At 45.3% G+C, this 19,645-nt stretch overlaps 2 protein-coding genes across 4 annotated transcripts in view; one reads left to right on the forward strand and one right to left on the reverse strand.

The window, feature by feature from the left end:
- LOC121579785 (protein FAM227B-like) overlaps positions 1-19,645 on the forward strand; it is a 62,386-nt gene that overhangs the window by 21,750 nt on the left and 20,991 nt on the right. The window lies entirely within an intron of this gene.
- Positions 1,019-19,107, reverse strand: fgf7 (fibroblast growth factor 7). The gene is made up of 4 exons (XM_041894718.2): positions 18,971-19,107; positions 17,211-18,007; positions 2,877-2,983; positions 1,019-1,312 (listed from the first exon to the last, which is right to left on the reverse strand). Exons 2-4 carry the CDS (start codon positions 17,497-17,499, stop codon positions 1,097-1,099), a joined length of 612 nt encoding a protein of 203 aa, XP_041750652.1. The 5' UTR covers positions 17,500-18,007; positions 18,971-19,107; the 3' UTR covers positions 1,019-1,096.

Below are 19,645 nucleotides of genomic sequence, written 5' to 3' on the forward strand. Positions count from 1 at the left end.
AAAATCATTGTAAAAGCTTAAAGGCACAGTGCAGTCAAAACGTGATTTTCCTGTTTTTTATATATATTTCCACACAATGAGGTTGGAGTAATACTGTGAAATTTAGAAAATTATGATAATGCCCTTTTAGTGTAAGAGCTGTTTGAGAAGACTGCATGAAATTTCAGCCTGTCTTGGTGGGATGGAGTTTTGGCCTGCCTGGTGACATCACCAATAAGAAAGAGAGTTTCAAATCTCTCTGCCAATAACAGCTTTCAGTTTTCCCCTCCCCACTCAGACCACTCCCAGACAGTCCTAGCTAAATTCTTGCTTGAGAAATTGCTCTTTGCTAAGAAGCTATTTTTGTTTATTTTTGACCATTTGTATTTAAATCGATCAGAGTAAGGTACTTAATTGTTACTCAGAACAGCTGCATTGGACCTTTAACATGCACACAACTGAGGAGGACCGTGCATCAGTTTTACAATAAAAAATTTGACACATGAATGGATAAGTAGCTACAGAACGTATTTACATTGTACCAGCTAATATGACGTGACTGAAGTGGTATACTGTACTGACTGGAGTTAGATTATATTAAATTATACATCAAAGATCTGCAGCTAAGCTGTCACAACGTCCAAGAATCCCAACATGGTCTCTTCATCCGGACGTCACAGCTTCAGTCTTTTCTGTTCTCAGTCTTTTCTGCACTCTCAGTCCTCTCTCCTATCCTTCTTTCCTCCTCTTTCTGTCCTCTCTGCTCTCTCAGTCCTCTCTCCTATCCTTCTTTCCTCCTCTTTCTGTCCTCTCTGCTCTCTGTCCTCTCAGCTCTCAGGCCCATCCTCTCCTCCTCTTCTCCTCCTTTAAGGCCCCATTTCTCTCCTCCTCTCCTCTTTCAGTCCTCTCCTCCTCTTTCAGTCCTCTCCTCCTCTTTCAGTCCTCTCCTCCTCTCCTCTTTCAGTCCTCTCCTTCTCTTTCAGTCCTCTCCTCCTCTTTCAGTACTCTCCTTCTCTTTTAGTCTCCTCCCTCTCTTTCAGTCCTCTCCTCTTTCAGTCCTCTCTTCCTCTCAGGCTCCAGTCACCCCTTCCTTTTTCAGTCGGGTCCTCTCCTTCTCTCAGACGCTAGTCCTCTCCTCCTCTCTACATTTCATGGGGATGAAGTGGGAGGCGATGTGTTCCCTCCTGGTCTTCTTCCCTCTCAGCGGCCTGCCCTTTTGAGACAGAGCAATGAACATCTCCTTGCCGTTTCTAGTCCACTTAGTAGACGAGTACGCGTTGAAGTAGTTTTCTAGGAAAACCTCCTTGAAGTTGCAGTTCTCATTGTAGATTTTCTGTAAATACATGAGGACACAAAATGGGACGATATTAGGCGTGAGGAGGGTTATAAACATCTTCTGGCTTTTTTACTTGGTTATATTTCTCCTATTTATATTTCAGTCATTTAGTTGACACTCTTGCCACTCTTAAGTAAAACCTTGTTAAAAAGTGTTGGAGGTGCTAGAATAAAATATGAAATCATAGTGCAAAACCCCCCCAAAAAACACAGTTGCCTTTCATGAATTAACACTGACTTTGCTGATAGTTACTTTATTGAGGAAAAATGTACTTACTATGACTGAGGTGTGGTAGTCTCACCTAGCTATTTTAAGATGAATGTAAGGCGCTCTGGATAAGAGTGTCTACTAAATGACTAAATGTAAATGTAGAATAACAATAACTGGTTAATACTTTATTCAAAAACAATTGGTATCTTCTCCAAATGTGTCAGACATACAGTGCCTTCAGAAAGTATTCACACCGCTTTACCTTTTCCACATGTTGTTGGGTTACAGGCTGAATTTAAAATGGATTAAATTGAGATGTTTTGTCACTGGCCTACACACAATAATACCCCATAATGTCAAAGTGTAATTGTGTTTAAAAAAAATGTGTTTGAATAAAAAATGTATTAAAAATGAAAAGCTGAAATGTCTTGAATCAATAAGTATTCAACCCCTTTGTTATGGCAAGCCTAAACAAGTTCAAGAGTAAATATTTGCTTAACAAGTCACATAATAAGTTGCATGGACTCACTCTGTGTGCAATAATAGTGTTTAACTTGGTTTTTGAATGACTAACTCATCTCTGTACTCCACACAGACAATTATCTGTAAAGTCCCTCAGTCGAAGAGTGAATTTCAAAAACAGATTCAACCACAAAGACCAGGGAGGTTTTCCAATGCCTTGCAAAAAAGGGCACCTATTGGTGGGTAAAAACAAAAAGCAGACATTGAATATCCCTTTGAGTATGGTGAAGTTATTAATTACACTTCGTCGTTACAAAGATACAGGTGTCCTTCCTAACTCAGTTGCAGAGTTGAATGGCTGTGATAGAAGAAAACGGAGGAAGAAAACGGAGGATGGATCAACAACATTGTAGTTACTCCACAATACTAACATAATTGACAGAATGAAAAGAAGGAAGCCTGTACAGAATAAAACATATTCCAAAACATGCATCCTGTTTGCAACAAGGCACTAAAGTAATACTACAAAAAAGTATGGCAAAGCAATCAACTTTTTGTCCTGAATATAAATGGTTATATTTGGGGCAAGTCCAATACAACACACTACTGAGTACCACTCTACATATTTTCAACCATAGTGGTGGCTGCATCATGTTATGGGTATGCTTGTAATCGTTAAGGACTGGGGAGTTTTTCAAGATAAAAGGGAAATGGAATGGAGCTAAGCACAGGCAAAGTCCTAGAGGAAAACCTGGTTCAGTCTGATTTCCACCAGACACTGGGAGATTAATTCATCTTTCAGCAAGATAATAACCTAGAACACAAGGCACTGTACAGTACAGTGCATTCCAACCCTGTCCAGCAGAGAGATGCTAGTTTAGTTCATTACCTTGCCTTGCAGCAGGCCTGTCCTGTTCATGGAGATATAGTACTGGCTCTTCACTCCTTTGATAGCTAACACTCCTCCCTCGGACACCGTACGGACCTCCAGGATACCTACAGGAGACGGGGCAGATATATAAATTACTATAAATTACTATAGTATACAGTGCCTAGTGAAAGTCTACACACTCCTTGCACAGTTTTCACATTTTGCTGCCTTAAAATTAAATCTAAAAAGGGATTTTTGGTGTGTAGACTTTCACTGGGGGACTGTATATACCCTTTGAGCAACAATCACAGAGGACATACTGTACCAATAAACTTAACAATCACAGGACAAATATCTAAATACTACAGAAGACTGTCAAATATCTCAATACCCACAATATATACCTAACAATCACAGTACTGATATAAGAGACTACCACAGTATCTAAATATATATAATGATGTAGTAATCACATGACAAGGACCATCACTGGACCATCACAGTAGACCTATCAGAGAGTCTCAGTCAGGACAGATAGTAGGTATGAGACCTACTAGCCAATCCCACTCAAGCGTTCCTCTCCTGATCTCAGTATTCATCTTCATTAATCTAACAGGAAGGAGGTCTTAGTGGTTAATCAGTCTGCGGTTAGGTTGGTCTCTGGCTTTACTGGATGTATCCAGGCAGGCCCTCCTCTCTCTTCTCTGGGTGGCCATTACTAAACCACAGCTTCATGCCATGCCACATATGGGAGGCAGACTAGGCATGCTCCCCCGGGATTGAGAAAACTACCTACTCTCCTGCGCTTTGCACGCTACACCACAGCCCCATCCTCAGCCCCAACCTCTGCCCCAGCCTCAGTCTTCAGACCTACGCCTCAACTCTCTCTCTCACTCTCTGTGGGAGAGGACAAAAAAAAAGGATTTAGCTTGTTGGTTTGCTTTACGGCCATGGAGCACCGCTGAGATTAACAACATAATTTAGATATCTCACGGGATACTCAGATATAAAGTTCATGTGATTTATTTACTATTCAAATAACAAGTTGTTCAACCCATTTTTTTAAACATGCACACGTTTGATGTTTTATTACGGGTGTAGAAAGCTACAATAATATAGTGTTTTTCTTTTGAAAAGGGGCATAACAATTCATTTTCCAATTTACTGGCTCATTAAACATGAAGAATATCAGATGGCGTCTATTATATATCGTAGCAAAACAAAAGCTGTCAGGTCCAACACAGGACTAATGTGTTAATAAAACACAGTTGTGATAGCGAGCGAGCGGTTGCCAGAGCAACATCTGTCTGTGTGTCAGCCAGACCCAGACAACAGTGACGTTGTGTTTATCAAAGACTCTCTCTCTTCTGGTTCACCTCCCTCAGAGTTAATGATCACAGATGACCAAGCATCATTAAGGATCCTATAGAGCCCCACAGTGGAGGTGTCATAATACCCATAAAACCTAGCTGTCAAACAGGGAAATGGTTCCAATTGTTTTTCCACCATTCATTTTTCCCCATAGGGGGATTTTAGAAACACTTAACATAAGGGCTGTGTTTCGTGTAGGCCTACCCTGGCATGACATTTTGATAGACATGTAAATGTCTCTTGGACAAGGTGACTTGTATCAATATATTCGGCTGTGTGTGTGTGTGGTTGAGAAACACCAGTGCTGTGGTTTTAGCCCATGTGTCTGTAACTGGCAGTGTTTGTAACAGCGTTGCACACTGTGTGAAGATGTGTCATGGAGATTTACTGCTCGGCTGCTGAGAAACCAGACAACTAGACTCTTTAACACCAGTTCAGAGAGCAGCTCAGGTCAACTATGTTAGGCAGAAATATTTTATGAAACAACTGCAGTAAAGTCTGTTACTAAGTACATCCTCAATGCTAAAAGCATTTTAGATAATTTTATGTAGTCAGACAGACTGTCACGACTTCCTCCGAGGCTGCCTCCTCTCCTTGTTCGGGCAGGCTTCGGCGTTCGTTGTCACCGGCCTTCTAGCCACTGCCGCTCCATATCTCATCATTCCATTTGTTTTGTCTTGTTTATTACACACACCTGGTTCATATCCCCTCATCAGTACCTGTATAAGTGTTCCCTCTGCCCCCTTGTCTTTGTGTGTGATTGTATATTGTGAGATTAGTGAAGCTCGGTGGAGCTCCTTGTATTTTGTATCACCAGGTTATTTTCCCGTGTGCCTTCTTGGTTTCAGTGCGCCTGTTTTGCGCACTGGACTGTTTTGACGCTTTATTGCGTAACTCTGTATTCCAGAATAAATCCTGTTATTCTGTGATTTACCCTCCTGCGCCTGACTCCTTCAAATCACCTCATCACACAGACACAGAGCAACAGACAGGCAGACAGACACAGAGCAACAGACAGGCAGACAGACACAGAGTAAAAGAGAGTCAGACAGACACAGAGCAACAGACAGTCAGTGGTCCTGCTTTGATGTGTGTGTAGCAGCTTCACAGACATTCAGATTAAATGCTGAGCTCTTTGAGCCACAGCTATTTGTCACATCAAACAATTGATGCCAATATCTCAATGTCAGAGCGATAGAACTGCAGTGGAGCAGAGAGAGAGAGAGGGAGAGAGAGAGAGTGAGAGAGAATAACTGCAGTGGAGCAGAGAGAGAGAGATAGAGAGAGAGAGAGAGATAACCTCTGTAACAGTCAGACTCTGCCAAACCCTAACGTGAGAAACTTTACTAAACATTTTGGGTAAATCTTGAATCATGTATTGAAGCCAATGGTACAGTTGTGGGGAGGTTGTAGTTGCACAAATGTTTCTCAATCCCTTCTTCTCAATCCAGCCTTCACTGGTCAATATCTCCCAAAGGAAGCAGGAGATGAATGATTAGAATTATTAATGTTGTATGATGAGCGGTATTGTGCTGGCGCTGGGCTGTAGTTGTATGATGAGAGGTATGGTGCTGGGGCTGGGCTGTAGTTGTATGATGAGAGGTATTGTGCTGGGGCTTGGCTGTAGTTGTATGATGAGAGGTATGGTGCTGGGGCTGGGCTGTAGTTGTATGATGAGAGGTATGGTGCTGGGGCTGGGCTGTAGTTGTATGATGAGAGGTATGGTGCTGGGGCTGGGCTGTAGTTGTATGATGAGCGGTATTGTGCTGGCGCTGGGCTGTAGTTGTATGATGAGAGGTATGGTGCTGGGGCTTGGCTGTAGTTGTATGATGAGAGGTATTGTGCTGGGGCTTGGCTGTAGTTGTATGATGAGAGGTATGGTGCTGGGGCTGGGCTGTAGTTGTATGATGAGAGGTATGGTGCTGGGGCTGGGCTGTAGTTGTATGATGAGCGGTATTGTGCTGGCGCTGGGCTGTAGTTGTATGATGAGAGGTATGGTGCTGGGGCTTGGCTGTAGTTGTATGATGAGAGGTATTGTGCTGGGGCTTGGCTGTAGTTGTATGATGAGAGGTATTGTGCTGGGGCTTGGCTGTAGTTGTATGATGAGAGGTATGGTGCTGGGGCTGGGCTGTAGTTGTATGATGAGCGGTATTGTGCTGGGGCTGGGCTGTAGTTGTATGATGAGAGGTATTGTGCTGGGGCTGGGCTGTAGTTGTATGATGAGAGGTATTGTGCTGGGGCTGGGCTGTAGTTGTATGATGAGTGGTATGGTGCTGGGGCTGGGCTGTAGTTGTATGATGAGAGGTATTGTGCTGGGGCTGGGCTGTAGTTGTATGATGAGTGGTATTGTGCTGGGGCTGACATTAGGCTAGCAGACAGAGTGCTTTGTCACAGAAACACTGAGAGCTGAGAGCTATAAAGCAGCTGAGAGCTCTGGTCACAAAGACACAGAACAGAACTGATACACTATTCTGTTACTGCTCTGTCTCAGACACTGACACTGTTTAGTGGACACAGGGAGACCGGAGTGGTGCACACAAACACACACACACACACACACACACACACACACACACACACACACACACACACACACACACACACACACACACACACACACACACATACATACATACATACACACATACATTTCCCTGCTCTCTCCCTGGCCCAGCCCAGCCAGCCCCTGGCTAAGTCAACACATTGTGGGTGATCCTTATTCTAACTCTGTCTTCCCTGGATCCAGGCTGGATCCACACTGCTTTGCATATTAAGGATGTAATAAAGCAGAGTCTGGTCCAACAGGAAAACATATCATGACAAACCAGCAGAGACGGACTGTTGTTACATTGTCAGCTCTAACGCAGTTTGAAATTAATAAAATAAAAAAACACCACACAGCTATTTAAGGAATGGACATACAGTTGATGTCGGAAGTTTACATACACTTAGGTTGGAGTCATTAAAACTCGTTTTTCAACCACTCCACAAATTTCTTCTTAACAAACTATAGTTTTGGCAAGTCGGTTAGGACATCTACTTTGTGCATGACACAAGTAATTTTTCCAACAATTGTTTACAGACAGATTATTTCACTTATAATACTGTATCACAATTCCAGTGGGTCAGAAGTTTACATGCACTAAGTTGACAGTGCCTTTAAACAGCTTGGATAATTCCAGAAAATGATGTCATGGCTTTAGAAGCTTCTGATAGGCTAATTGACATCATTTGAGTCAATTGGAGGTGTATCTGTGGATGTATTTCAAGGCCTACCTTCAAACTCAGTGCCTCTTTGCTTGACATCATGGGAAAATCAAAAGAAATCAGCCAAGACATCAGAAAAATAATTGAATACCTCCACAAGTCTGGTTCATCCTTGGGAGCAATTTCCAAACGCCTGAAGGTACCACGTTCATCTGTACAAACAATAGTACGCAAGTATAAACACCAAGGGACCACGCAGCCGTCATACCGCTCAGGAAGGAGACGCATTCTGTCTCCTAGAGATGAACGTACTTTGGTGCGAAAAGTGCAAATCAATCCCAGAACAACAGCAAAGGACCTTGTGAAGATGCTGGAGGAAACAGGTACAAAAGTATCTATATCCACAGTAAAACTAGTCCTGTATCGACATAACCTGAAAGGCCGCTCAGCAAGGAAGAAGCCACTGCTCCAAAACTGCCATAAAAAAGACCGATTACGGTTTGCAACTGCACATGGGGACAAAGATCGTACTTTTTGGAGAAATGTCCTCTGGTCTGATGAAACAAAAATATAACTGTTTGGCCATAATGACCATTGTTATGTTTGGAGGAAAAAGGGGGATGCTTGCAAGCCGAAGAACACCATCCCAACCATGAAGCACGGGGGTGCAGCATCATGCTGTGGGGGTGCTTTGCTGCAGGAGGGACTGGTGCACTTCACAAAATAGATGGCATCATGAGGAAGGAAAATTATGTGGATATATTGAAGCAACATCTCAAGACATCAGTCAGGAAGTTAAAGCTTGGTCGCAAATAGGTCTTCCAAATGGACAATGACCCCAAGCATACTTCCAAAGTTGTGGCAAAATGGCTTAAGAACAACAAAGTCAAGGTATTGGAGTGGCCATCACAAAGCCCTGACCTCAATCCTATAGAACATTTGTGGGCAGAACTGAAAAAGCGTGTGCGAGCAAGGAGGCCTACAAACCTGACTCAGTTACACCAGCTCTGTCAGGAGGAATGGGCCAAAATTTACCCAACTTATTGTGGGAAGCTTGTGGAAGGCTACCCGAAACGTTTGACCCAAGTTAAACAATTTAAAGGCAATGCTACCAAATACTAATTGAGTGTATGTAAACTTCTGACCCACTGGGAATGTGATGAAAGAAATAAAAGCTGAAATAAATCATTCTCTCTACTATTATTCTGACATTTCACATTCTTAAAATAAAGTGGTGATCCTAATTGACCTAAGACAGGGAATTCTTACTAGGATTAAATGTCAGGAATTGTGAAAAACTGAGTTTAAATGTATTTGGCTAAGGTGTATGTAAACTTCCGACTTCAACTGTATCTCTTTAGTAATTTGTCAACAAAGTTGTAACATTTTATCACCCTGAAATAGAGAGGGAACTTCTTCTACATACTTGGGTTGTACAGTATTTAGCTCAGATGTTGGTCAAACAACTTTCATCCTATTGCTCTGATTAAGGGTTGTTTATCTGAAAGCTCAGCTCACTGAATAAGAAGTCTGTAGGATACAGACTGCACCACTCCTGAGTGTGTGGATGTTTAATAGGAACCTGCATCACAGCTGAGTGTATGGATGTTTATTAGGAACCTGCATCATAGCTGAGTGTGTGGATATCGCTTCTCTACTCTGGTGTTTCTAGTCTTTTCTAAGGGTTTCTAAGCCCATGTGTGTCATGTTACGGCTGAGTCACAGGCGTCTGATGGTTTATGGTGCGTAACGCTGAGGATGCGTCTCAGGTCAGATCTGGCTGCTGAGGTTATTCAGGGAGACACTCAGAGGCTGACACTGACTGATAGAACAGGGTCATATCTCTTATACTGTTATACTGTTATAATAGGGTCACAATATATTTGTAATACTAACAGCGTCGCAATACTATATACCGTACAGTATATTCTATTGTAATAAAAGGGTAACAATACTATTATCTGGTATATTGATACAACAGGGTAACTGTCACGACTTCCGCCGAAGCTGCCCCCCCTCCTGGTTCGGCCAGGCTTCAGCGTTCGTCGTCACCGGAGTACTAGCTACTGCCAATCCCATTCTCATCACTCCACTTGTCATGTCTTGTCAATCACACACACCTGGTGCTCATTCCCCTAATTAGTATGTGTATAAGTGTTCCCTCTGTTCCCCTTGTCTTTGTGAGAGATTGTTTGTATTGTGAGAGCATGTAGCTCGGTTGAGCTACTATTCATTGTGTTTATGCCAAGGTGGATATTTTCCCTTGTAATAGTTTCGTTTGACGCTTGGGGCGTTTGATTTATGTAAACGGAATAAACTCTGGACTCTGGACTGGTATTTTACCTCCTGCGCCTGACTCCTTCATTCACACCTCGTCACAGTAACAAATCAATAATACTGTTGTATATCGCTTATACTGGGTTATAACAGGGTAACAATACTATTATATAGCCTATCTGTTGTACTGGGGCAACAGACACAACACACTCACCAGCAAACTGTCTGGAGGGTTTAAGAGTGTTCCCATATGTTTGTGAATAGCCTACAGCAGGGGTAGGCCACTAGATTCAGCCGCGGGGCGATTTTTGTCGGAGCGGATGGTCGGGGGGCCAGGACATAATTATAATAATTTGTACACTGCAAATTGACCACAACTAAGCCCAAAAAAGAGATTGTATTTGAAAATAACAATACTTTCATACCTTGAATACATTGAGACAAGATCTCATATGTCTCTTTTAAATTAAACAAATTTCTAGCTGAATTCCTGGTGATTTTACAGTATTTTCTTTATACCAAAAACAAAAATCCTAAAATGTACTAAAAACTTTGGGGGGGGGCAAAAGAAATCAATCACTGGCTAAAACTGGCCCGTTGCCGACCCCTGGCCTACAGTTACAAATTATTTGCTTAAAACCACATACAGTAAAACATGCTCTGCTGTCTATGAAGACCCTTCTTCAGTGTTTTCACTACAAACCAAGCACCAGCGTCATGTGTTAGGGATTCAGATTAAAATGCTGTGATTGGGGATTAAAAAAACCAATGGCTGTGTCTGAAATCTGGTTTGCCTACTACTTACTTAAACTGCATACTGTGTACTAATCGTATACTATTTAGAACGTACTGTTTAATAAAAACCTAATGCAGTAAGCAACACATATCAGCATACTAGGCTCATCCTACTGAGAATGCGTAATCTCATGCACAATTGTGTTGATTCCTGCCATTCATTCATTTTGGTACTTAAAATGTCCTTTTGTAGGATAGCCAAAGGCAAAAATGTCATTATCAACCGTCTGGTGAGTGGTTAAGTCTTCTTGGTTGCGTGACATCACTCCTTACCAAAACACAAAACAATGGCAGACAATTTATCTCGCCTCGGATCTAAAACCAGTAGTAACCACCAACTTTAATGACAGTTATCTTACAATTAAAAGACATATCTAATATTCCCGCACCCCAATAACATTGTCGCCGAGGAAGGCTTGTTAGCTAGTTACAGGGTTTGAGTCACCTCAGCCGTTTTCTCATAAAACAGCTCAGCTAGCGATGCTAGGTAGCTAGCTAGCTAATGTTAACCAGACTACATCTAGACTCAGAAGCTCATGCATGGCCACATAGACACGGGATTCAGGGGCCAGCTGGTTAGATATGATTCCACCATGGGCAACAACAACTGGATATTAGTTTGTTTTCAACAAGATATGTTCAACTCATAGCTATATAGTTTATCCAGTGACCATCGCATTTAGAAGGATAGCTACTGACTGAAATGTAGCTAGCTCACAGGCCAGGCAGTAGCCACTACTAGCCAACTAATCGTGGATTTCCTATTCTTTGGAACATTTGGGTTGACTTGAATATATCAACAGACAGTTTGTGGAAATTAAAGCAATTATAATTTGTGGACTCATTTTATGAATGATCGGAAAATGAAACTAAAATAGATTGGTATGTAGCTGGAAGTCGGTGCTCACTGGTCATCCTGGCGAGCAAGCCTCTGCAGTGCATCTTTGTGATGTCACACACCCAAGAAGGCTCAACCAAGCACCCAACGTAACTCATGAATATGAATGACTTTGCCTCCAGCTATCCTGCAAAAAGAAATGTAGCTTTTGGTACAGCACGCCCCCAGCTGATTATCAGTCTGAAAAGATGATTATCTTCCTCAATAGTGTGCAGCGAATTCTACTAGATGAAAGGCGTAAATGAGTATGACATCCTGGCGTTAAAAGCGTACACATTTTATTTTACGAAATTTCACATATTATAAAACATACCCAAAATGCCTACTATTTAGAACACAAGTACGGGTATTCGAGCACTGACTTTTATCTAATCCGGTGTAATATAGTGTACTATATGCCTGTTAGCGCATACAGTACAGTATATCACCTGTGTTTGTTTGGTTGTCAGGTTGGACTAACACAGTGGACAGGACATTGAGCAGAATACCCTGAGAAACTGACCTCAAACCTGTTCCTATAACAACCTCTTAGCACTGTCCACCCTGAGAAACAGATCCCATGCCTGTTCCTGTAACAGTATCTCATTGTTGGGGTACTCTCTTGTTTTAGCATAAAGGGTTAGATGATTTAGTCTACTCTAGTCAGCACAAATAGCACAGAAATGTATGTATCTCAATTCCTTCCTGTCAGCCATTGGAGTACTTCCAAGTTCCATCACAAGTCTCAGACAGTAGTTTGAAAGACTGTCAGAGTTCACTTCATAATCAATCGCTGAACCCGTTCACTGTCTTTCTGAGTAAAGTCTTAGATTGTCGTCTGTGCTCAGAGATGCGCTTGAGGGGGAAAAAATAGTTCAGCTCTGAGAGAACAAACTGTCATGGCCAACAGTCACTCTTTCCCCACTTTGTCATGTCTGTGTTTGTTTGTCTGCCTGTCTGTCTGTCTGTCTGTCTGTCTGTGCAGCGGTTGTGTTCAAGGCTGGTTAGTCCCCAAGCCCACCTCACCCCACCTCAGCCCTGTCCTGCTCAACCCAGCCCACCTCACCCCACCTCACCCCACCTCAGCCCTGTCCTGCTCAACCCAGCCCACCTCACCCCACCTCACCCCACCTCAGCCCTGTCCTGCTCAACCCAGCCCACCTCACCCCACCTCACCCCACCTCAGCCCTGCCCTGCTCAACCCAGCCCCCCCCACCCCACCTCACTTCACCTCAGCCCTGTCCTGCTCAACCCAGCCCACCTCACCCCACCTCACTTCACCTCAGCCCTGCCCTGCTCAACCCAGCCCCCCCACCCCACCTCAGCCCTGCCCTGCTCAACCCAGCCCCCCCACCCCACCTCACTTCACCTCAGCCCTGCCCTGCTCAACCCAGCCCACCTCACCCCACCTCAGCCCTGTCCTGCTCAACCCAGCCCACCTCACCCCACCTCACCCCCACCTCAGCCCTGCCCTGCTCAACCCAGCCCCCCCACCCCACCTCAGCCCTGTCCTGCTCAACCCAGCCCACCTCACCCCACCTCACTTCACCTCAGCCCTGTCCTGCTCAACCCAGCCCACTTCACCCCACCTCACTTCACCTCAGCCCTGCCCTGCTCAACCCAGCCCACCTCACCCCACCTCACTTCACCTCAGCCCTGTCCTGCTCAACCCAGCCCACTTCACCCCACCTCACTTCACCTCAGCCCTGCCCTGCTCAACCCAGCCCACCTCACCCCACCTCACTTCACCTCAGCCCTGTCCTGCTCAACCCAGCCCACCTCACCCCACCTCACTTCACCTCAGCCCTGTCCTGCTCAACCCAGCCCACTTCACCCCACCTCACTTCACCTCAGCCCTGCCCTGCTCAACCCAGCCCACCTCACTTCACCTCAGCCCTGCCCTGCTCAACCCAGCCCACCTCACCCCACCTCACTTCACCTCAGCCCTGTCCTGCTCAACCCAGCCCACCTCACCCCACCTCACTTCACCTCAGCCCTGTCCTGCTCAACCCAGCCCACTTCACCCCACCTCACTTCACCTCAGCCCTGCCCTGCTCAACCCAGCCCACCTCACTTCACCTCAGCCCTGCCCTGCTCAACCCAGCCCACCTCACCCCACCTCACTTCACCTCAGCCCTGTCCTGCTCAACCCAGCCCACCTCACCCCACCTCACTTCACCTCAGCCCTGTCCTGCTCAACCCAGCCCACCTCACTTCACCTCAGCCCTGCCCTGCTCAACCCAGCCCACTTCACCCCACCTCACTTCACCTCAGCCCTGTCCTGCTCAACCCAGCCCACCTCACCCCACCTCACCCCACCTCAGCCCTGTCCTGCTCAACCCAGCCCACCTCACCCCACCTCACTTCACCTCAGCCCTGCCCTGCTCAACCCAGCCCCCCCACCCCACCTCACTTCACCTCAGCCCTGCCCTGCTCAACCCAGCCCCCCCACCCCACCTCACTTCACCTCAGCCCTGCCCTGCTCAACCCAGCCCCCCCCCCACCCCACCTCAGCCCTGCCCTGCTCAACCCAGCCCCCCCCACCCCACCTCAGCCCTGTCCTGCTCAACCCAGCCCACCTCACCCCACCTCACTTCACCTCAGCCCTGTCCTGCTCAACCCAGCCCCCCACCCCACCTCACTTCACCTCAGCCCTGTCCTGCTCAACCCAGCCCACCTCACTTCACCTCAGCCCTGCCCTGCCCTGCTCAACCAAGCCCACCCCACCTCACCTCAGACCAGCCCAGGCCAGACAGAGGAACAGAGCAATATGAATCAAAGATTTATTAGCTATATTCATGCCCATGCTGGGCTCTTCAAAGGCCTGTCGGTGTGTGTGTGTTTGTGTGTGTGTGCGTGCCTGCATGTCTCCCTGCGTGCTATTGTCAGACACATCTGGGTGGATCCATTTCTCTGCTTCTCATCACCAGTTTTTGTTTCGCAAGACCCAACTTCCCCCTCCTCACCAGAGGCAGAGGCTACCCTGGTCATGCCAACATTCCACAGCCAGATAGACAGGCATATGGGCAGGTGAGCAGACAGACAGGCTACGCCAGCATTCCACTGACACACAGACAGGGAGGGAGGCAGGCAGGTGAAGAGACAGACAGACAGACAGACATTATTGAAACCTAAAGAGTGATTGTTTTGATGTCACTCAGTACGCAGACACACTCACACACACTAACCCTGTATCTCTGTGGATAGACTACGTCAGCTTGGGCTACTTCATGTTTTACATTTTGACATTCTAGTCATTTAGCAGACACTCTTATCCAGAGCGACTTACAGTTTGTGAGTGCATACATTATTTTTTCATTTTTCATACTGGCCCCCCGTGGGAATCGAACCCACAACCCTGGCGTTGCAAACACCATGCTCTACCAACTGAGCTACATCCCTGCCGGCCATTCCCTCTCCTACCCTGAACGACGCTGGGCCAATTGTGTGCCGCCCCATGGGTCTCCCGGTCGCGGCCGGCTACGACAGAGCCTGGATTCGAACCAGGATCTCTAGTGGCACAGCTAGCACTGCACCACTTCACTGAGGTGTTTGAATATGTGCGTGGGTGTGTGCGTGTTTCATGCCAGTTCATTTGTCCTGACCGTCTGCATCCCCAGCCTGAACTCCCAGCCCCTTGGTTTACTTCATTAGTGGCTGTGTTTACATGGTGTTATGGTTGGCTCTGCCAGAGCCTACACCTGCTTCACTTTACCTCTGTCACTTTGGCTGCCCTAACAGAGACACATGACCCATTACCAGTGTGATTACACTGCTGAGGGAACATTGGACAATAACATCAGGCTGTTCCAGGGAGTCCCAGAGGGGAGAGCGCTAGCTGCTATATGACCGTGTTCCAACAGCCGTATTACTCACTCAACAGACTGGGAGATAACTCACACAGACACAGAGGAATCTTCCAGCGGAGCTCTCTGTCTCTCCGTTTCTCTCCGTTTCTCTCCCTCTGTTTGGTTTTTGGGTTCTCTCTCTGTTTTTCTGCTCTCTCTGTTTTTCTGCTCTCTCTGTTTCTTTCTTTCGCTCTCTTTCCCCTTCTCCCTCTCTATCTCTCTCTTCTATCTCTTTTTTCTCTCTCTCTCTCCCTCTCTGATTAGACATGAGTGACTAAGATCTCAGCAACGTGGACGTTGCTCAACCATATTGTTATTAACAGTAACACATCAGCTGTAAAAATGTTTAGACATCTCTGAGAGTCTAAAGCAGCCCATAAATATACAGTGAGTAGAATCAATAAGTCAGAGCCACTGTTAGTAAAAGATGAATCCTACAACAAAGACTGGAATTCAATCAAACCTGCCACACCAGTTTACGCTGTATCTATCTTTGTTTACAAACTACAACCTGCGCAATATGGGTTTGTTTGATAGAATTTCATTGAAGTGATGAGTCCTAAGACAGCACATACAGTAGATGTTAAGTTGTAGATAATAAACCTGCCTTACTGTAGCAATGAATGGGGTATTAAACAGAATATAGCATTTGGATCTGTAACACTACTGTAACATTTGGCCGGTCTTATAGATATAGAGATACAGTAGATAGATCAGTCTTACTGTAAAAGTTGGTGAGTTAAGGGTTAATTAGGGCTAAGTGCCTTGCTCAAGGGTACATGAACAGATTTTCACCTTGTCGGTTCGGGGATTCGAACTAGCGACCTTTCGGTTACTGGCTCAATGCTCTAACCCAGGGGTGTCAAACATATTTTGCCCCGGGAGCCCCTATTCGGTCTTCAACGAGGTCCAGGGGCCACACATAAAATTGGCAATATTTCCTCGCGGTCAACATTTGCTAAAAATAGTCCTCTATCCAACGTTTACGGAATTTCCGATGCTCCCTGACTGACTAGCTTTCATTTCGGTGATTATTAACGAGCTGGACACAGTCAAGAAACTGTATGAATGTAGGTCCATTATCATTTATACACAGTTTTGATTTGGTTTTAGTCATTTGAAAGTATATTGAGTTCGTTCCCCCTCACGGGCCTGGACACCCCTGCTCTAATGGCTAGGCTACCTGCCGCCCTATACAGTGTATAGATCAGTCTTACTGTAACAGTTGGCGGGGTCTTATAGATAGATATACAGTATATAGATCAGTCTTACTGTAACAGTTGGTGGGGTCTTATAGATAGATATACAGTATATAGATCAGTCTTACTGTAACAGTTGGTGGGGTCTTATAGATAGATATACAGTATATAGATCAGTCTTACTGTAACAGTTGGTGGGGTCTTATAGATAGATATACAGTATATAGATCAGTCTTACTGTAACAGTTGGTGGGGTCTTATAGATAGATATACAGTATATAGATCAGTCTTACTGTAACAGTTGGTGGGGTCTTATAGATAGATATACAGTATATAGATCAGTCTTACTGTAACAGTTGGTGGGGTCTTATAGATAGATATACAGTATATAGATCAGTCTTACTGTAACAGTTGGTGGGGTCTTATAGATAGATATACAGTATATAGATCAGTCTTACTGTAACAGTTGGTGGGGTCTTATAGATAGATATACAGTATATAGATCAGTCTTACTGTAACAGTTGGCGCGGGGGGGCGGATGGGGTCTTCCTGGGGAATACATTTATGCATCAACATTATTATTTTAGCAGCAGTGGCCATGATTTAGCAGCGGTGGCCACGATTTAGCAGCGGTGGCCACGATTTAGCAGCGGTGGCCACGATTTAGCAGCGGTGGCCATGATTTAGCAGCGGTGGCCACGATTTAGCAGCGGCGGCCACGATTTAGCAGAGGAGGTGCGCCGATGCCAAATGTATATAGGGGAAACACTGGTCTTACTGTAACAGTTGGTGGGGTCTTGTGTCCCGTTGATGTTGCCGTAGTCGTCGACGGTAAGGAACCACTGCGTCCGGCTGAACAGCTGTCGTATGCGTACGTCTCCCCCCTCCATGTAGTCGTAGTTCCGTGCGTGGCGCTCGTGCTTGGAGCAGTTCATGATGGCGGCCAGCTGCTCGGGTGTGCAGTCGCTGCAGGCCACACACACGCTGCCCAGCAGGAAGATGATGTGAAGGTACAGTCCCGACAGCAAGTTAGGCAGGTTGCATGGCAGTGTCATCCATCTGGGCATTATAATGCACTGCTGTGGGGCGCCACGGACAACATGCTGAAATACTGCTGTCTGCTCTGGCAGACAGAACAGAACAGAAGGCCAGACAGAGCCCTCCTAGCGCTGTTCACTAGGAGCCTGTCGGGCTAGTTTCCCTGACCTGTGACCTGTAACCCCTGGCTGGGGCGCTGAGGCCAGCTGGTGGGAGGTGGAGTGGGTGGAGGGTAGGAGGGTTGGAGAGTGACCAGGCACTAGTGTGATGTCTCTCTCTGTTTGGAGTTGTCTGGCTGTCTCTGTTGAAAGGACACAAGGCTGTAGGTTGATGTCCGTCTGTCTCACTGTCTCTCTGTATGAATGAGGCCAGTCTTTATGTTGATGTCCGTCAGTCTGTCTCAGTGTAATCCTCACTGTGTGTCTTGGTTGTGTGACATTGTCCTGTCTGTTTCAGTCTCTTTTCTGTCTGTTTCCGTCTGTTTCCGTCTGTTTCCGTCTGTTTCCAGATGTTTCAGGGGTTCTGTGGAGGCCAGAGCTGTGGAAGAGAAGGATGGTTTTTGTGTGTGTGTGTTAGATGTCTGTTATTACTACAGCTAGTAGTATTAGCCTAAAGGTCTGATATTTCTACAGCCTGTAATTTAGATGGCAGTCCAGTGGATGTGGATCTACAGTATACTACTACTCACACATGGATAAAGTATGATTCCCAGACAGTGTTGATTGTTAAAGTGAGGAGTAGAGCTGCTGTGCTGAATGTAACACTGGACATCTGCTTTAGGTTTGTAACCTCGCTCTAGTAGCCGGTCACTCTTAATCCCAGTGTGCAGTGGTTTACCAAACTGTCCCCAGCCCAGTCTACTGCCTACTGTACTGTACCTTACTGACCTGTGCACTCAAAACCTTTTGCCATGCATCTTTAGCAACAACACTGATTGTGATATGTCCGATTTCATAGATTGTGTTGTCAATGGCTCTATCGGTCTCTGCGATCTTGTTGTTGTCATTTGTCTCAGACAGAGTTGTCTGGAAATGGAAATGTAAGCTGTGCATGCTCAAGATGTGATTCTCAAAAGATGCCAGTTCAAGATGCAAGTTGAAATTCCTGAATAAAGCCCAAAAAGTGAATTGAAATGAACTCTCCTTTAGCTGTGTGTGGATAGAGGGAAATATTCTAGAGCTGCTATCTCTATATCTCTATATTTCTATATCTATCTTTAAACCTCTATCTGTAATATCTCTATCTGTCTGCAACACGTCTGTAGACTTTCAGTCAGTCTCAACAGATAAACAGAAGTCTCACCAAACCCTGAGCTTCCATACACACATTCACTAATCAATTCACTAATTCATTCACAAATAAGGCAACAACTCTTAGTTAGTTTCCTAATATATTTCCAAAAAGTTTTCTTACTGCAGTCAGATCTTAACTGAATTAATTGGTTCAATAAAATGTAAATAAAATATAAAGAGAACAAATGAAGTTGGAATAAAAACTTACATTAGTGTTGAGCGTTCAGAGATGAAACAGTTAGTGGTATTCCTTTTCCTTAGAAGGCTTCAGAGTTACTGTGATCCCACTGCTCCTGATTAGTTAGACACAAGCTGTGTGTAGGTGTGTGTGTCAAAGGAGTGTGTGGGTATGTGGATGTATGTGTGAGAGAGAGAGAGTGTGTGTATGTGTCAGAGCAATGTATGTGTGTGCGTGTCCCTGGGACGTCTCAGTCAGTCAGTGCTTTAGCAGCCAGTCTCTCCTCTCTGTAGTGTGAGCTGTGCATCATCCTCACTGTCTGTCTGTCTGTTGTGGGCTAGCAGGGAAGGCTAGCTCAGTTAGATAAATGCCTCTCTGACCTCACGCAACAGCAATTAGCTCCTAGCCACTCAGCTGTCACTGGTGGAGAGAGAGGGAGACAGAGAGGGAGAGAGTACCCCCCTTCATCACCAACCCTCCCCCCAAAACTCCCCCCTTCTGTTCCACCCTGTTTCTCTCTCTGTTTTTCTCTCTCTCTCTCTCTCTCTCTCCCTCTCTATCTTTTTCTATATTTATTTCTCTCTCCCTTTCTCTGTTTTAATCTCTTTCTGTCTCTCTCTTTTTTATTGCCTGTATCTCTCTCTATCTCTCTGTTTTTGTCTGTCAGTCGGCCAGTCATCCTGAGAGGGAGCTATAAACATGAAT

The sequence above is a fragment of the Coregonus clupeaformis genome, chromosome 1 (assembly GCF_020615455.1).
Source record: "Coregonus clupeaformis isolate EN_2021a chromosome 1, ASM2061545v1, whole genome shotgun sequence".
In the NCBI taxonomy this organism is placed as follows: domain Eukaryota; kingdom Metazoa; phylum Chordata; class Actinopteri; order Salmoniformes; family Salmonidae; genus Coregonus; species Coregonus clupeaformis.